This window comes from Haliaeetus albicilla, chromosome 9 (genome assembly GCF_947461875.1).
Source record: "Haliaeetus albicilla chromosome 9, bHalAlb1.1, whole genome shotgun sequence".
Lineage (NCBI taxonomy): Eukaryota > Metazoa > Chordata > Aves > Accipitriformes > Accipitridae > Haliaeetus > Haliaeetus albicilla.
The window spans coordinates 1009693-1029127 of NC_091491.1; the positions used below are offsets into that span (position 1 = coordinate 1009693).

At 50.6% G+C, this 19435-nt stretch overlaps 1 protein-coding gene and 1 long non-coding RNA gene across 3 annotated transcripts in view; both read left to right on the forward strand.

Moving 5' to 3' along the window:
• Positions 1 to 4518, forward strand: part of LOC138686712 (uncharacterized) — a 46423-nt gene extending 41905 nt beyond the window's left edge. Inside the window, exon 3 of the long non-coding RNA XR_011326013.1 lies at positions 4351 to 4518. This is a non-coding gene — a long non-coding RNA (uncharacterized lncRNA). The remainder of the gene's footprint in view (positions 1 to 4350) is intronic.
• Positions 4519 to 9434: 4916 nt separating this feature from the next.
• Positions 9435 to 19435, forward strand: part of MNT (MAX network transcriptional repressor) — a 44693-nt gene continuing 34692 nt past the window's right edge. The window contains exon 1 of one of the 2 annotated variants that reach the window (XM_069790815.1): positions 9435 to 9651. In XM_069790815.1, coding sequence (XP_069646916.1) covers positions 9579 to 9651 — 73 coding nt within the window. In that variant the 5' untranslated portion in view covers positions 9435 to 9578. The remainder of the gene's footprint in view (positions 9652 to 19435) is intronic. The other variant, XM_069790814.1, reaches the window with a different exon arrangement.

The following is a 19435-nucleotide window of genomic DNA, read 5'->3' on the forward strand; positions in this document are numbered from 1 at the left end:
TTGTATTTTTATGAACCATGCAGGTGTTTATCATAAATCTAAATAAAATCCTTTTCAGAACTTTTGTCAAATTGAATTGGCTTGTGCCATTCAGAAACTTCAATTTTCACATGTATATTGTAGAGTACATTTAAAAATAAAATAGCATGTTGACACATAAGTTATTTAGCTGCGTGTTTGCACTGTCACTGTGCAGAGACTTTGTCTCTGAAGAGCTTAATACACTCCTGTATGGGTTTAAGTCATGTACAGACGTTGATGATGGGTATGTATTTTCTCTAAGAACTTCATTTTATTTTTAATATTCTGCATCTTTACTGACTGTAGCAAACAGGGCAGAATGTGTTGATTATCCTCTTGCGCTGGGTCAGCTTTGGTTAAATCATGAAAAGCAAGAAACATCCATTAAGTGTTCTTTTGCTGAGTCCTCAATTTAAATGAACTTGCAGGAAGCAGCAAATATTTTTCCTCTCATTTTCTCTAGACCAGTCTCTGCATCCCGCAGAGGTCACAGCCTCCCCAGAGAGGAGCCTGATGTCTGAGAAACGCTGCTCTGAAGAGGTCCAAATGCCGCTATTCAGCCACACTGTAATAATCTCACCTAAATACACCAGCTTCCATCTATCAAATGATTGACCCTATATATGAAAACCCCTCAGTAATTGTCATCACACAATGCCCGCTAGCAAACTAGTCTTTACACTGGCCTTTACCAAGACAGTGCATTATCCTTACACAATAAGTTATTGACGCCATGTCTGAGGCTGACATTTATAGCGGGTTTATTGACAGTGATTGTTTGGTGCTGGAAATAGGTGGCTGCTTGTGGCGCTTTGCATCCTGCCCCGATCATGCCTGCTTACCCTTGGCTTATAAACTTGGGGGCAGAGATCACTGCCCAGGCAGGGATTGCACAGCCGAGGCAGCGGCCAGGGCTCTGCAGGGAAGGACCTAAAGCGGGGGTCAGCCCCTTTGTTATGTGGGGAAAACACAGGGCGTCCTCTCCGACGGCAGCACTGCCCTCTGCGTACTGACACCTTGCTTAGTAAATCAAGACCTGTTTTACAGTACACATCCCTCTCCGTTGCCCAGGCAGATATGGTTCACTCACCCAAACTCTCGCATCCTCATTTCTTGCTTGGCTGTTTCACCGGCATATTCTCTGTTGGTCGGTTTGTTTTTATTTTAGTTGTAGATTTACACAGCTTTTAGTGGTTTTGCATTAAAGACAAGAACTAATGTGATGGATGCAGACTTCTCGGATGCCATAGATGAACTTAGCGGTCTCGGATAGAAACCGGTCCCCCTGTATCGCTGCAGAAACGATCACCCGATTGGCCGATCAGTCCGGAAATGTTTGCAGAATTGAAATAACATTAGCATGCAACAGTGCTGACATCATGATGGCTTTGAGACAGAAAACGGTGGAACACCTTCGTGGTACTATACTCATTGCTAGTTATCGCTGGATCCCGAGGCCGGTTATTGCCCGCCAGCTAGGCTACGCGTTCCATAGCGTGTGTTTTCAGAGAGCTCTGCCAACACGACCCCGGGTCGTGCTGCTGCCGCCGCCGCCCGCGATTGCGGTGGTTCCCCCCCCGCCACCCCCGCAGCCCGCAGGGGCTCCCGGCGGGTCCCGCTCCCCGCGAGGGGCGGCCGGGCCGGGATGCGGCAGCGTGGGGGTCCATCTGCCGGCGGCTGCCCGGCACTGCCGGCGCCGGGCCTCGCCTTACGGGCTCGGTTCCCAACGCTGGAGAAGCAGATCCCCCCGAAACACAGCCCCGGGGGGCGAGGGGGGCTCCCCCGGGGGCTCCCCCGGGCCGTCGCGCTGGGCGCAGCACCGCGAGGTTGCCCCCGTCCTTGCGGACTCGCCAGGGAAGCACCTTCGGCACCGGGGAGGTTAGGCGGGTCCGTGTTAAACCTTTAGGTTTTTGGGGTTCTTCGGTCAGGCAGGAGAGCACAGCCGGGTTCGGTGTGTCAAAAACCGCTCTGCAGCTTTCTCCGCCAGCATGCCGTTCTTTGGCACAGGTGCTAACGCAGCTGAGAGGTGACTCCAAGCGACGTAGAGGCAAATCCAGTTCTTGAAGGAGAATACTTGGCTTTCTCCACGTGTTTCGTAGATGACACTCCATCGTTCCGAGCAGGTATTTTATCACAGACAGTAGTTCACAGCAGATTGGGAAGATGCGTTTAGCATTCATTCCTTAGTCAGCTATTGCTCCCCGAACCCCAGAGACCTCAGCATGCAGGCTGTGGACTTCGGATGGACCTCCCCTCCTCCCCGCCCTCACTATTATCAACAATTCCAGAAGCACTTTCTGCAGCTGATAGCAGTCTATTACTGCTACACGGCATTTCCTTCGTCTGTCGTGAACAACAGAAGGTCAGGTTTTCACCCGCTTGGAAATCTGCGAAGCTAATATCAACCACCTCGCACTTTAGCACAGGCCAACAACGGAAGTTCCAATCCAGACCTGAACGAATGCTCAGATTGCGCAAGTTTGCTCAGATTAGCAGCATGCCCCAAAAAGCCAGCACTGAGTGTGAACACCAGCGGCCCAACAAGTATTTCTGAATGCCAGAATGACTTTTCGGTTCAGTTTATCTGAACCAGTCTCTCTGTAGCAATGTATGCCATACGTTGTAGAAGTACTACGAACGGCGGTAGGGAGAATGCGGCCAGAAGGAAATGTGCAGTAATGGTGATGGCACTGTCATGCTGCCGCAGGCCCTACGGGTGGTTGCCTGGGTATCTAAGGCTGGTTTCGCAATAATAATTTTACTAACGTACATTGTATTGATGTGATTGACACTAATACATTGTACAGGGCTTTGGTGTCTACAAGAGTGATTGAAAAATGGAGAGTGAAGAAAAACTACCTTTAATGCTTCTGGGGGGGGTTAATATTAATATACCTTACAGTCAGAAACTTAAAACAACTCAGTCTGTTTGGCTTACCCAAAACACTGAAAGACAATTGCATTACAAAATGTAAGTCGTTTTCTGGGAGGAAACACAAGGTACTTCTGCACAATCAGTTCCTTAAGATAGCAGAGAAAGCCATAATGAGGCTGAGCGGCTGGAAGCTGAATTCAGGCTTCTTCAAAGGAAAAACTAAGCACCACTTTCTATTGGAGGGTGTAAATAGCCACTGGGACAAGTGGAAGCGCTGACTTCTCCTGCTCGTGGTATTTCCAGATGACAACTAGGTATTTTTTGGAAGATACACCTCAGCATAATACAAGCTGTCCTTATGTCATGCGGAAGTTACTGGACCAGTATGGAGATTACTGGGTAAAACCAGGAGGAATCTGGAGAGCATCCAAGACCTTGTGAATCCCGTGTCGGCACTTCCCGGTGCTGCCCAAGGGTAGATGTCGGGCACAGCTGCAGGGAAGAATGGGCAAGTTTTCAGCCATATCGGCAGATCCGTGTGAGACCCATTCATCACATAAGTCCTGCTTAACCACTCTTCATGATTAAATATTTACAATAAGAGTTTATTCGTCATTAAAACCATAAATAAAAGGATTACAAAGTCAGAATGGTTCAGTTGGGAAAGAGCACTAATTATTTTCACCCTTGTGGGTTTTTCTGCGTTCAATACTTTAATTTCAAAATGAAAATATTGAGATAAACTCCCGCTTTCATGTGAGTACAGTTGGTGTAATTTCTTATTCAGTGTGAAGCCTGAAAAAGGAGAATAAACACTCATCTAATCATTTATGTTCAGTCATAATTTAGGCCCTGAGCAACAAAGTATTTAAGCAGGCGATAAAACTTTAAGCAGTCAAGTATTCCCACTGACTCCAGAAGGATTATTCAGAGGCCCAAAGTGAAAAGTTCTTTATTCAGAGTAAGGGAAGAGCAGAATTCACATGCGCTGGAAGCCAAGTCATGGTGCCCGAGCTGGGGAGATGGATGATGAGAGTTTATGATCTGGGGCGCAGAACAGAGACCTGAGTCCCTGCACGGCCACCAGCTTGCTGGGGGCGATTCTCTGGCTAACACGGGTTTTGTATGATCTAGGAAAAGTCACTTTGTCTAGCACTGCCCCAATAATCCAACCTGATGCAAGTGTGTGTGAGAGTGTGGCACAAAATCAATTACCCAAGTTGCTCATCCAATTCTTATTTGAACATTTATAAATAGTACGAATAGTGAAAATTATTTAACTTTAGAAAGTAATTCAGCTGGGTTTCTAAGGGACATTTAATGAGCTTACCTTACCCAAGGTGCTCTAAACCCAACTATATTTCAAATTAAATACAAATAATTTTGGCTGGGATGTAACTTCTTACCTTGCTAGTGAAAAGTTCCCATTTAGGCATTATTTCTTCTACCAACAGGCACAACTAGGAAGAGATATTCCATAAAAGCTCCTTCCTGCTCCTTCCTAATGAGAAAAAAATAGGAAACAAGTAAGTGACGCATGCATACCAGCCACTGCTACATGGTGGGATTGTCCACAACCGGCAGATGAGCAGCTAGGGTCAGGGGTGAGAGCATCAGACAGAGATGTGGAGACCAGGCTGCTCCCCAGCTGCAGTGCGCAGGTGACGTGGTTTCTCCAGGGCTGTAGCACAAGTTTTCAAGAATATCCTCGTGTCCACAGTGCAAACACCCAACAGCTGCTCCTCGCCAGCCTCAAACCACCTCCTGCTCCAGGCACCTCCTGCCAGGAAGTGAATGTGAGTAATTTCTGAACTGGGGGGGGAAAGTATTAGTGATGAATATTGCCAGAAAGCTAAACTTACTGATGGTCACATGATGCCAAAATTCTGAGGAGAAGCTGTTTGCTGCATGGGCAGAAAGGAAATAAGCAGAATAACAGGAAGGAGATTGTCAAGTCTTCAGCAGTATCGCAGTTATTCTTCCAAATTTGCACAGCTGAAGTTTTTTTTTTTAACGTCCATCATATTCCTAGTATAGAATATGATGTTTAGGATATTGGGTGATCCTTGTGGCATTTTGTGTATAGGTGGCATTGTAAAACAGTGTCATCCCCAAAATGGCAATTTTTCATCTCCTTTGAAATTTTGTCTTTCTTTTTTTGGGGGGGGAACGGTGGATATAATGAAAGATAATGGGACCTATAAACAAGGTTTGTTTTCCCTGCGCTATCAATATATGAATATCACGATCATAATTTTATCTAAATAGATCTAAACCCATTCAAACTTTATATAATGCCATCAATAACCCTGAAAATAAAGAAATGCATTTTACTGAGTAGAGTAAGACTTTGCATTTGTTGTGCTATTCAAAATGCTTAAACATTTTTGTGGGTTTTTTTTCCACAACTCAGCTTCATGTTTAAGATATTATCCAAATTCACCGCTGATGGTGTATGGGAGCAATTTCATTCATGCTCAACTCCATTGATTTTAAACTTACTACAGCCAGAATATAGTAGAGATCAATATCTGTACCATCTGAATATCATCCAATATTATCTAAAGGACTGACTAAACAGAAAATAATAAACCGATAAGAAGTTAAGATGCCCTCGGCGTTCCCCCAAAACAGGTAGAAAGACATACCTCTGAACCTATGTATGCATGTAAAGGAAACAAAAGCTTTAAATGCTCATCTTGTAAGTTACATCTAATCTTTGGAGAAGATGAAAAAAAACATTAGTCAAAGGATTTGACTGAACGTTTCAGAACGACAGCTGGAAACTGGAGAGCCCTCCTGTCCCCCCCAGAGAAGGGCTGGACGCGGGCAGCTCCAGAGCTGCCCCTGAGGAATCGGCAGTGCCTCCAGCTGCGCAGCAGAAGCCGCAGGAGCCCTCTCTCCCTGGGAAGGCTGTTCCGTCCTGCAAGTGATTCCTGCCCCTGAGCTCTTGTCAGGAGCAGCCCAGATAAGGAAGAGCAGCGTAAACCCAGAGCAGAGTCCATGAGGCCGGGCGGCCTGAGGGGGAGGACGGCTCTGACTTCAGACCAAGCCGCTCTGCTTCTCCGTGTCCTCAGCCCCTGAAGTCTGTGTTCGGCTGGGTTGTATAGTTAGCACAGTGCCTGCTCTTCGCAAGCGTGGGGGCGTAACAGGGTAGAAATTGGACCTCTTTGTACGTTTAGCACATATGCAAAGTTTTAAAAACTCTCCCTAAGTGTTCACAAAGTCGATCCAAATAATTTAAGTGTTCTGGTTTATTGCTGTCCCTAGTAACAGGGTCAAATGATTCAGCGAAAACCTTCCTTAGTATAATCCTCCAGAGGTAGATGAGTACACAGCTGATGGATTTTGGATGTGGTCCCAAGCTGCTGCATCGGTTGGGTCCAAAAACTCACAATAAATGAATTTAATCGGGAAACACTGCTCCAATATGAATGTTTAATGGCAATGATTTATACTTTCAGCTGCCAAAGTCAGGAGCTAGCTTAGCAGTTGAGAGCCCACAGAGCTCAAGGTTTCAGAACAAACAACTCTCCTTGGAGATTAAAGTGTTGCAAAAGATGTTACCAGACAGGCAGAGGGAAAGTTTTGCCTCCTACTAAAGCAGTTAACCCAGCACAGGACTAAACTATTCAAACACATGTGAAAATTTTCTTTTAAAAGCTGTGTTCTAGCAAGTATACTCCTTTAGACCGCTGGCTGTTGCATTGTCGATAAGTTCCTCTAATGGTTCATTTTTGTTGTCTTTTTTTTTTTTTTCTCTCACCTGCTAAAAACCAAGAGTTTGTAGCACTTGCCAGAGTGCAGGTCCAGCAGTGGGTCTCTGAGCTGCACTGTTAAGCTGCAGGCAGGTACCGTGGCTCTTTGCAAGGCCACAAGGTCTGTGGTTAAGAGGTACTGTTTGTAAAGCAAGTTTGATGGCAGAATAGTGACTCCTTCTTAAAATTGAGGCCATCTAGAAGAACACTCTGTAAACCTGTGTGGTTTGTAGGATTATGCACGGTATGAAAGACAGGAGGGAGACGGCTGGTGAAAGAATCCATGATTTACTGCATGTACACACGTAGACCTGGTCTACAGAACTGCAGCCCACACCATCACTTAGACCGCAACAAACGTGTGTCCCATGTGTGGATTTCAACCCTTGTTCCTCTCAGATAGACAGTCGCAGTCACCTTTTTGTTGTTGTTACCTTGTCGTCTGAATGCCCTGCTTTTTGAAGCGCCACACCTGAAGTCTGATAGCCCTGTAATACGCACAACAGAAATAGCAGGAGTTGCAGGCTGTCCTGCCCAGCGCTCTGCTGGTGTTCTTCAGCTTTGGCTTGCAAGGTGCCATTTGATCCTTGGCTCCTCTGCTATGATCAGACGAACCTGATTTTTGGAGGTCACATATACAAACATATATGACACATGCAAAATGTATCTAAATATGTCCCCAGGTTACAGAAGGAAGGACTTGGGAAATGTCAGATTAAGTTTGCCCTGAAGTAGCTTTTACTGAGCTCCTTAAGGGTACGTGCATTGCATGACTTACCTATATTGGTAATCATACTATTTTTTATACGGGCCCCCTGCTGAGTTCAGTACACCACCTGGATGTCCTCTCTAAAGAATCGGGGCTGGGTGATGAAGGGCATTCGTGTTGTTAACACTCTGTCATTTATTGCAGAAGTTGTGAGGAGCGGGTTGAAGCAGTTTGCAGAAAGAGGACAGGTGACTGGAAAGCAGCCGAGAAGCTCCTTGAAGAATGAAGTGCGTCCCTCCATTAGCTACAACTGCCTGGTGGTACCAGGTGAGTAGTTACTTCAGCCTGGCTTTCACAGCCAGTTGTTATCTGCATCTTCCACTCGTGAGTGATGACGATACGCTCATTAATGTTGTGAGGTATTCAGATAACACAGAGATGAGTTCATGGCAAAGCCCGGGAGGAAATTACTGCTTCCATCTGCAGAGAAAGATCTGATGAGCCTGCCATAAGTGAGGCCATCAGCCACATGCTGAGCGAGGAGGACGAGGCAACGTCCTGCCCGGCTGGTGCAGGCGGTGTGGTATGGGTGCACCTACAGAAACCAGCCCCGAGCTCCACGAACCAGTACAGCCCAGCTCGCGAGGGTTTGGGTTTGCCACCTTCAGTGGCCATTCCTCAGTGTAGTTTTTGGTCTGTAAATTCCTGAATTTTTTTAAGCAGAATGAAAATTCCCACGTGAAAATATTTTCTTTTTCCATCCCCTTCCTTCCATGAGAAGCACTGTTTTTTCTACTCGGTTTCTCTTTCCTTTACTTCAGCATCTTTTCCGAGCCCAAAACACGACGTCAATCAGATGCAGATGCTTAGCATGGAAAATTTCGGTGTGGATAATTAAAGTTTAATTTAGTTTTGCAAGCTACTGAAAAAAGGGCCTGACAAAGGAAAATGTTAGCTAACGTTAACCATAGGCAGCACTTTCAGCTCCGCTGTGAGGTGCTTCTGAAAGAGCGGGCGCTACATGCGATGACTTTCTGTAGACGCTTTTCCGAAGGCTCCCTCTTTCTTTGCTTTTTGCTCAATAGAAAGGGCTTGGCCTTTCCTTTCCGTGCGGCCACCCCGCCTGGCGCGGGGCAGGGGAGATGGACAAACCCGAGCCCTTCGCCGCCCGAGACCGAGAGCGGCTTGGGAAAGGTTCTGCTGAAGCGGCGCAGCAGACAGAACTTGGAGAAGGGTCTGCTGCCAGGAGAACCGTGCCCAGATCCCAGCCTGTGGGCGATCAACGCTTTCGTTGGCGGGCGGCCGTAGGACTTCAGGTGGGCTCCGGATTTCTATGCCGGCGAGCCGCGTCCGTCCGTAGGGGACGTGCGCTTCGAAAAAGGTCTTTTATTTTCTCGACTTCAGGGCATTTGGGGGCAAACCCTCCCGCCGCAGGCAGGCGCTACGAGGCCGACCCGCCGGAGCGCGGCACGGGCAGAGCGGAACCCGGGAAAACGAACCCCCTCGATCCCGGGCCGCCCCCGCCCCGGGCCCTGCCCGCGTCTTGCCCGGGGCTGAACCGGCAGCCGCCGTGCCGCCGCCCGGACCGGGAGCGCCGCGCCCCCGGCGGCTCAGCCGGCCGCGGCGGCGGGTGGGGCGCGGCGCGGCGCGGCGCGGCCCCTTTAAGGCGCGCAGCGGCGGCGCGGGGCGCCCATGTGGAGGTGCTCCATGCCTTGTTGTCCTCCGCGCTCATTGGCCCGCGCCGCCGTGACATATTGTAATGGGCCGCGAGCGCACTGCGGGGGGAGGGTCGCCCGCAAAACCCGGCGGCCGGACTCCGGCGCCGCCGGCCCGGCCCGGCCCCCGCCGCGCCCGCCGCCAACCCCCCGCCCCGGCCCCCGCGCCCGGCCCCCGCCCCGGGGGCGGGCCGGCCGGCCGCGGCCGGCCCCGCGCCGCCGTCGGGGCCGTCGGGCCGCCCCCGCGGCGAGGCGGTCCGGGGCCGGCCGCCCCGTCCCGTCCCGCCCGGGCGGCGCCAAGCGGATCCGCGCCGCGTCTTGCCGCCGCCCGCCGCGTAGTAGCGGGGCCGCGCCAGCGCCCGCCTGTTGTGTTTCTGTTGCCGCCCGCCATCTTGTCGCCAGCGCTGCTGCCGTCGGGGCGAGCCGCGGGGCGGCGCGGCGCCTGCGGCCGGGCCCGCGCTACCGGGGAGGCGGCGGCGGCGGCGGCCGGGGCCCGCGCCATGAGCATCGAGACGCTGCTGGAGGCGGCGCGGTTCCTGGAGTGGCAGGCGCAGCAGCAGCAGACCGCACGTGGTAAGGGGCCGGGGCCGCGCCGGGGCCGCCGCCTGACAGCCCGCGGACGGCCGCGGGGACGGCGGCGGGGGCGGCGCCGGCCCGGCCGCGCCGGCAGCTTGTGGAGGAGGAAGGGGGGGGGGGGGGGTGTCAGGCCGCGGGCGGGGGCGCGGCCGGTTGCGAGGCGCTGCCGCCGGGGCCCGGCCGGGGGCGGTGGCGGCGGCGGGGGAAGCCCGGGGCGGGCGGCTGCCGCCGCGCGGGGAAGTGACAGGGCGGGGGTGGGGGGGGGGTGGAGAAGCGCAAGGCGGCCCCGGCGGGGGCTCCCCGGTTCACCGGAACGCGCCGGGGGGTATGTGGGGGGGGGGGGGTTGGGGGGGGGGCTCCGGCCGCCCCCGCCCCTCCCGCGGGCGCGCCGCCGCCGCGCGCTGCGTGTCCCCGCGCCGGCGGCGGCGGCGGCTGCGGCGGCGGCGGCGGCGGGGCCGGGGGCGGGGCCGCGCCGCGTGACGCGCCCAGGCGCCGCCCGCCACCACGTGCGCGCGGCCCCGCCCCGCCCGCGCGCGCGGGGAGCGGCTCCCGCCCCGGCGGGGAGTCCCGGCCCCGGCCCCGGCCCGCCGGGCGGCCGACAGACCGACCGACCGACCGACCCCGGCCCCCGTCACCCATCCCCGGCGGGGAGCCCCGGCCCCCGGCCTCCCTCGCTCCGCCGGGTGTACCCGGCGCGGGGCTGCGGGATCCCCCGCCCGCCCGGGGCGGGCAGCGGCGCCTATAGCCGGGGAAGCCCCCGCGGCGTCCGCCCGGTTCCACCGATCCGCAGCGACCGCCCCGGCGCCGTCGGCACCGCCCGCCCTGCCCCTCTCCCCCGCCGGCCCCCGTGCGCATCGTTGCGGCAGCGGGCGCCGGCCGGCCCTGCCCCGGGCTCCCCGCTTCTCCCGGGGCCCGGCCGCGGCGGCCGGGGCTCGGCGGTGACGCCGCCTTTGCTAATGGCTCCTGGGAAGGATCCCCGCCGGATCGTTCCGTTCCGTTCCGTTCGGTCTGCGCGCTGCAAGGGGCGACGGAGCCGTGATGCAGCATTAGCTCAGTGACACGAGCGTGTACCTGCGGCAGGAGCGGGAGGGAGCAGCAGCTCTTTGTGTGTCACTGCCGGGCTGTAGCTGCAAACCCATTGTTTCAGTGATGAGTCATGCAGGAGATAGTAGATGTTATGAGGCAAGACAGCTCGGAGACGTGCAGGGGCAAGAGGCTTCCTGAATAAGAAACAAAAAACGGGGATTTACGGACTACAGGGGGGTCCTCTTCTCCCAGCCCAGCCGAGGCGGGAGCTGCCCCTGCAGCCCCGAGCAGGGTGGGTGACGGAGCCCCATGCGCCCCGGTTAAGCCCCTGACGATTTCATCGCCTTTCTCCTCAGGCGTGCTCAGTGGGCTCTTCGTATCCGCAGCTCTGTGGCTCACAGATGGTGGCTGTGTGCTGGGTATAGCAGAGGTTAAACCTTGGAGAACTGGTATTAAGCAGGGCCGTTTATTATATCTGCTGCTGCTGGAAAAGATTTTAATTATTATCCAGCTACCCCACACCATGAGAGCGTTCTGTAAACAGATGCGACAAGTGAGGGTCTGGGACACGTAGGAAGAAGTGTCAGTTGCGAGGCAGGAGGGGCAGAAGTGACCTGGCTGCGTCGTGTTGGGTGGCCTCTGAAGGCAGAAATTGTTTCCAAGTGGGGCGTGGGCAAGGCAATGCACCAGGAAAAAGAAATCGGGTGGGCTTTCTAGTTGCAAGGAGCAGCACATGAGGATGTGTGGGGATGCTGTTTTATACCAAAGCCCGCTCCAGGCAGGAGCTGCCTGGGTGAGTTTGCACAGCACCCAGCGCAGCGCTCCCTTGGTTGTGACCGAGTGCTTTTGTGTTCTGCTGTGACACACACAGTTACCATTTCTGCTGCAACAGACATGTCAGGGCCGAACTGGCTGGTGGAGCAGCAGCGTCAGTGCAAACGTGGCTACTTCAGGGAAGTCGTGAGCACCAGGAAGATGTGTGGCATGAGAGGGAGGAGCCCGTCGCCTGAACTTTGGGTAACAGGAAGATGTCAGGGGAGAGCACAAGCAGAGAAATAGCTGGGAAAGACTGTTTGGGCAACAATAAAGAGTTCTAGATTGGCTTCCTTCCCTCGCCGCCTTCTTCCTCTCCTCCCCCTTCAAATGTGTGTTCAGAGAAGCTTTACGGTCTGTGTTACACCCACAGTTACACCGCGTAACTCTGGGGGTGCAGCCTGGCCTGAAAATCCATCCAGTTTGGGAACAACATTCAAAATGTAAAATAAAACTGATTTAAGGCTGCTGGGTCGAAAGCTGACGGAGGTGCTGCGGAGTGCTTGGCCTCAGGCAGGAGAGCAGGACAGGAACCTGCTCGGGAATCCCTGCTAACGTGACGGTGAGCGTGGTCTGTGGTCATTCCTTGTGGGTCTGCCCAGCTGGTGTGCAGGCTTTCCCGCCAACGAGGTGGTAAAATACCGTAAATATCTAAGCTGTTGCTTTTTTCAAACCTGGGAATAAAGGAGGAAAAAGTCTTCCATTCAGGCAGACGTTCATCACCCTGTCTTTATGAGGAAGAAGACGGATAGAAGGAGAAACCAGAAAGGTTTTAGAGAGAGGAGAGCAGAATGGCTTTGGCAGGGAAGAGGGTTAAGGTATGGCCGGTCCGCTTCGTGGGGATTCCCAGCGACGTGGAGCGCTGCAGTACTTGCACATGAAAACGCAGTGTGTGAGGCATAGCCGCTCATTCTGCCTGCCTGGAGAGTGCCGTGGCCGCTTCCCAGCTGGACAGAGGTGGTGGAGGACCGTCTCTCTGTGTGGTTTGTGACTGAGAAGGAGAGCTTTCTGAAAAGAAGAGATGAAGAAGGATTCCCTGAAAGCATACAGCAGTTGGATCTTCACATTCTCCTTGGACTTGCCGGGAGGTCAGGCCAGCAGCTCTTGTCACTGCTTTGTACTTCTTTTTGTGGTTGATAGTTACTGGGGTGCAGGCTGAATAATCTCAAGCTTTGGGGAGTAGTGCAGGGTACAGCTGCTGGGAGAGCTCCGTCGACTAACCTGACACGAAGTCACGTCCTTCGGGGAGGAAAGTGGTGTCTGCAAAGCTGTGAGAACGACATCTACCCCAACATCTACCCTCTCCTTCCACGTAGCGCACAGTGCTACGTGTGACACTGGAGACCCCTGAAGCGCCAGGAGAAGGCCAGCGGTGCGGGCAGGGGGGTGCTGTCCCCGGGCACCTGCGTGCTGCCTCATGCCGTGCATGCTGCATTTTGCAGGTCTGCAAATAAAGCAGCACTCAACTTTGGAGTCGGGTCCTGCTGTGTTCATCGAGGTGCTGGTTTTCACGAGCGCACACGTGGCGTCTAGGCGCTTTTAAACCTGACACAAGTGCCGCACAATGTCCCATTTCCCTGGCCATGACCGCTGCCTTTGCTCACGTCTGTTTCGTTTTCTGGCAGGTACGCGTGTGGCTTTTCCTGCTCCTTCAGCCTCTTACGCCGGTGGAAAATTAAACCACGTAGGCTTTGCATTTCTTAATTTATAAGCAGAGCAAGTCTTGTTCTGTGCCTTCAGCTCTCTGAGGGCCATTTATTGCTTTGGTCGGTTGTTTGCGACACACTGTTTGGGTTTGCCTGCGTGGCTGGGCTGAAGTCCTGCCACGGACCACTCTGACCCACCGCAGGGAAACCCATGCGGCTTTTAACATGGAGCCTGCCTTGCTGTCAGCCTGTACACAGCGGCGTCACTTGTGTCCCTAGGTAATCAGGGACTGCCTACAATATGGTTCAGACTGTGTTTACAAGATGTTTACCCAAAAGCCTGTTGAATATTACATATTATATGTATTAATATTTCAGAGAACATCGTTTCAAATTGCTGAAAAAAGTAGAGTCTAAATACATCAGCTTGAGATGTAAGAGTAACAGCTTGATAGAGTACAGCAACGTGGTACAGTTGTGATTGGGACCTCAGGGGTGAAAAAGACTTCAGTGCTGTGGGGATCCTTGAGTTGTGCCGTTCGTTATTAAAGCTGAGTTCAGACTTTGCTAAAACGCTTCCTGGATTTGAAGGACGCAGCACAAGTGATTGGTTTGTTATCCCCAAGTAAACTGGGAGCAAATGAAATGCAAGTAACAGACTGAGTTAGAGGAAATTGTATGCTTATTAATTAAACAACTACCCAGACACATCTACTAATTTTTACATCTATAGAATCCTCACTCTTGATGATGCTTCCACAACATAAGCATTTCTGCTATTGACTGAGTTAAAATAGTGGGTTTTGGAGGTTCTTCTGCCTATGTGCTCGTTGCCCATCCCAGTTTGATCCTGTGAGTATGCTTGGTTTTGCTGCATGCTTTGTGCTGGGCTTGTATGACTCGTAAATAGTTTCTTACAAATGTGTATGACGGATTTATGTAGATATGCAGCAATGTAACGAAAATGAAACTTCAGTGGTTTGGCTCGTCATCTGTATTCCTGTTTATAGGCTCAGCAGACCCGTTCTCCTACATGATGACAAATGTTATGTAAATGAAGATACTAGTAATAATGTTACTTGGATCTCATTAATTTGGGGGGGGGGGAAACAATGGATTTGGGGGAGGTGAGGGGGATAGTTGATGCCATGCATTTCTTCTTATAATATTAATGCCATAGGAATGCAAACAATAACAGACACACCCTGGATGTACACCATGTTGGCCACATACTTCAGCGTTTCTGATTGTTTTGGGAGTCAGGGTTTTGAAGCACTCTTGTCTCATGCACATCTGTGCTTTCATGCTTCATAATGTTGCTGCTGCTAAACCTTTTTCTGTAAGCAAGTGGCTCACATGCACATAAATGCATATGTTTGCACATACACAAACCCACAAACTGAGATCCTTTTTCTGTCTGTTACTTGCAAACTCCAGAGACATTTGACTTGAATTAGAGGGTGGCTGATTTCTTTGAATTTAGGTTAATCCAAGAATGTTTCATGATCTAAGAAAACAAATCTATTTATAATTGCAAGTAATGAATATTTGTTTTCTTAGGGTTTTTCCCATAGATACTCATCTATGACCCGCTCAGCTTGCGCGCTCTGCTTTGCTTGATGCTGCTCAATTATGTTTATTGCCTATCGTTTTTTTGAACATTGCCAGCAAGGGTGGTGACCGAACAGTAAGCATAGTTCTGGTCTTTTCTCATCTCATCTAACTGCCATTTTGGCGCACATCTTAATTGCATGGGATTGATAACAAGATGTGTGGTGACCAGAAAGATTTCCTTTGTCCGTAGTGCCACCCACCTCGTGCTGATGGGTGAGGAAGAGGACCAGCTCACACCCAGCATCTGTGTTTCGGCAACGGCTTGGTGCTGTGCTCAGTGTGGTCCTCCTCTGGTTTCTCTCAACAGGTCTCATGAGTATGATGTTGAGACACATCTCCAGAAAACCCATAGGGCTTTTAGGCCACAGCTGGCTTTTATCTGGCCAGCTTGGGAGGCACGCAGGTCCTGAGCACCTCTGGGCGCCTGTGGCCATGTCTTCAGTCATCGCTGGTGTGCTGCAGGCTGAGCACATCCACCTGGATTTCTTCCAGGAGAAGTTAAAGCACCTCCCGACAAAAAGTGTGGTGTTTATCTTTTTCCAAAGGCTTCCAGGTACACGAGAGCTATGCTGCAGCTCTGCAGGACGCCAGTGCCACCAGGGGCAGGTAGAAATAGCTTTGCTAGGCATGAACGCAAGCTTCACTTTCTGGAGTCTGCATAGGTCTGCTGAAACCACAGAATAAGCTTGACAGCAGGCTGGCTTCTGGAAAATAATTGCCTCACGTAATCCTAACCTATCTTGTTACTCAAGTGCTAGACTAGCTGTTGTGCTCACCTTCTCTTTTTTTTTCCCCCCTTTTTTTACTTTATGAGGAGTGCAAACCTGGTGTAGGCAATCAGGCCTGGTGGTGGAGGGTAAGGGAGTCACACTGGCTGCAGCAGAGGACCCCTTCCAAATCTGATGTTGTCTGCACAATTCATCTCTCCTGATGCACTAAAGTAACTTTTTTATCTCATTGTTTTGGAAGGCAGCACTGCGTCATGGGCCAACAGCAGGGCTGGAAGTTGGGGCACACCAATTGAATTTTGTCTATAAAATGCTGAACTCCCTGAAACCTGACGAAGCTATATAAACATCAAAACTTTTTTTTTCCTTTTTAAATTGAAGAGAGCTCCGATCCTCTAGTGGTATCTTGTGGCAGAGAGTCCCACAGTGTAATCATATTCGATATGTGAAAGGGTTTCTTTGTTTTTAACTTGTTGCTTTTGAGGTATTTGAGATATCTAGTGCTGGGGAGCGTGCTGGCTGCCCACCCTGCACGCTGGTTTGAGGGCTCCGGTTCAGGGCAGAGCCACACATGCAGCTGCAGTCTGAGGGAAGAAGTAAAACTGCATGTAAGTTGTCCTTAATTTCCCATCTTCATCCCCTCCTGTCTTCTCTACACATACAGGCGTCTGGGTATGCTTATAAAGGAAATGACAATGCAAGTACAAAATACAGCATACAAAATTTGCAGGCCTTCCTTGCCAAAAAGACCCCAAACTTCCCTTCCATTGGCTGATAAATTGTTTCACCAAGGGACATCAAAGCATTTTATAGTCCTTAGTTGAATTTTGCAGCACTTCTGAAAGGTCCCAGGTGGAAGAGCTGAGGTGCCTTACCTAAAGCTGTGCCTTGATAAGTCAAGAAGTTGAGGTTTCTGGTTCCCCGTCTCCTGTCTAGCTGGATGTGGAGTTTGGAGTGTAGAAAGCCCCAAAACTCACTGAACATCACAACATCTCCTGACTGAAAGCTGCCTGCATTGCATTGCAGAGGATGGGATAGGGATGAATAAGGAGTGTTTCGTACTGAAATCAGGTCTGTCTTATTGCAGATGGTACAATTCACTCTACTTGCTAGGTAAAGATTCCCTTAGGCTTTCCCTGTCTGTCCTTCGGCCTCTGATCTTTGTCATAGCAACACCTGATAAAGTAAGTCGTTTCCTCTGTGTTTCTATGCTCAAGGTTGTATGTAGAAGAAAATTTGGTCACATTCTGGATTCTGTTTCCCTCATATACCCATCTAGCTTGTTAGAAGTGCATCCTTGCTCATGAAGTCTCCAGACCAATCTCTGAGTATGTGTGCATCTCAGAAGACACCAGCTTTTCCCACTGCAGCGCAAAATGCTCCCTGGTTCAGGATCCTGGCAGGATCTTGCTAATGTGGACATGCTGTAGTTTTAGGCGTGATGGGGATCAAGCTCTTGTCCATTTGCAGGAAGCTGAGCAGCCCTAGGAGACGATACCAAGTATTTTTGATGAGGAATGCACATTTAGTGCATGCCTGGACCATTGGCAGCTGATGCTGTAGGTTCAAGGTTTTTGTTATGAAGGTGGGCGGAATTGCAGTGATGCTGCATTGTGTGCTGGAGGAGGATGTGGCCTGCTCCCAGAACCTGCTCTTCCTCTTGGGGTACTGGCACGCTGACTCCATGAGTTCGATGTTAACTTTGGGAAGAGCTCTGCTGTGTGTCTGAGAGCAATGTCTGTGTGAATTCAGAGATGGCAGGGATGACATCCCTGGTGCGGCCAATTCCGGTGATCAAGGAAAGCTTCCAACTCCTGTGCATGTGTATTTTGCTATGATGGGCAGATACCCTTGTATTCTTACCTCCTTTCTTTTTTCAAATATGGAGATAAGATTCTGAAGGGTAATCTGCACGTTTCCATTCATTTCCTTGAGAAGAGAGCTGACTAGTGTGAGCAGCCTGGGAAAACAACCCCTGGCACAGTGCTGGGATGAAGGTGCAGCAGCGGGCTGTTGTTCTTGTCACGGGGATCGAGGAATGTTACGTGAACTGGTGTTGAGCAAATACACTTACCTAACAGATTGGTAATTAACCAATAGATCCGGTTTTGCCATGACTCAGCGTGTGATATGGAGTCATTTAACCTGTCTTTGCTTCAGTTTCTAGCGCGTGTAAAATACAAGCAGTGTGTTGTCTGACTTACACAAGTTTGCAGACCACTTGCATGCTGAGCGTCTGAGACCTGCTTGTGAGTGGTGAAGTGGGGTCTTGGAGTCTCTTCTGTGGGCACATCAAGTGTCTGGGCTTTTTGTTTTGTTTTAAGAGTACATAGTTTGTTTATAATACAGCTTATTAAGTCAGCTCATGTTTACCATTCTTTCCTGACCAGTACATTCAAAGCACATCATCGTTTGCTGTGTTTCTGCATACTTCAGTGTGCCACACTGTCCCGGGGCCAGGAGGGGAGACAGTGATTTCCTCCTGTGTGTTGGAGCAGGTGGGGTTGGATCCTGCCTGTCATCAGTGCTGCTTTTTGCCCTGGGCTGTGACGCAGAAGCTGTTCAACTTGCAAATAACGGCTTACCAGAACACATGACTTTGTCTCCCTATTTCTTAAAAATGCCAAAGCCCAATGGAAAAGCATTGAGACAGCATCTCATATAGAAATGGCTCAGCTGGTCGTCTGCCCAGGTGAAGCTCCTCAGACGATGGAGCAGTCAGTAGTCGATCGTGCGGTGTTGGTGGCCACTCCGCCTGTCAGAGCCAGTGCTTTTCTGCACTTTATCCTGAATTCTGCAGAAAGGTACAACAGGAGTTTTACATCGGTCCAGCCTGCCAGCTTTGGTGCTGCAGCAGAGATGGCATGCGACATGCTCGGCACCTTTGCGGCTTGAAGGCACTGGGGTGGTCTGTGTGTATGTAAGGCTGTCCGTGATGGTTGGTTTTTTTTTTTAGCAGTCTTGATCTGTTTTCTTTTCCTTTGTAGTACTGCTAAATCCTGGCCCTTTATTTCTTTCTTCTGTCCACTAAGAGTCACTTGTAACTAAAATGCAGCTAAAATGACTATCTGAAGCTGATTTCAGGGTTTCAGTAAGCACTGGAATAGCAAATTAAAGCACAATGTAAATTATCCATAGAGGTTTGAGAAGTTGTTGTTTTGAGAAACGTCTGCCAGGTATTGTTTAGTTATGGTCGACTCTTCTTTGGGGCTTGGCAGATGAACGACAAGATTTCTTGAGGGTCTTTCCAACCTTCCTTTCTGTGTTCCAAGAGCTGCGATGGTTTTGTTGAAAGGAAATACTCACTTCGTTGTAAGCCATCTGTCTCCATGAAGTAGGAATAAAGCATGTCTGCTCCCTAGATTGTATCAGGCAAGAGGATCACCTTGTCATTTCTCTAATTTATTTCTGGTTTGGATACTGAGGTCACTGATTTCTAAGAGTTACAGATAAGCCCATCATGCTGAAACCACTAATGGTCTGTATTGGTTGGTGCTAAGGAGGGATAGTTTATGTGAAGGCTGATTTTCCTTTGCTTTTACAGATATGGCATAAGTCTGTCATCATCTTCTGGCTGAGAAAATGGAGATTTGAGTATTTTTGTTGTTAATAGTGAATGGTGACATCGTCTACAGGTAAGGTATGAAGAGTGTGTGGTGTGCCGGTGTAGTGAGGATAGCTCAGCAGAGAGAGTATCAAAGTAGGAGCTAGGGTCTCTGAAACCCTGAAACTGAAATCCCAGGAGGGCTGGCTTAGCTCTCACTCCTCTGGAGTGTATTACGAGCTTCTGATTTCTAATCATGAAGCATTTCAGTATCCTTTATGAATAGCATGCTTTTAAAATACAGTTTAGTCTTTCTTTAAGAAGACAATGTGGCCCAGTCTGTGTGAATAGGAAGGAAAATGGGACGTTTTGGTAGCAGGCTGAAATCTGAACACAGCACCTAGATGAGG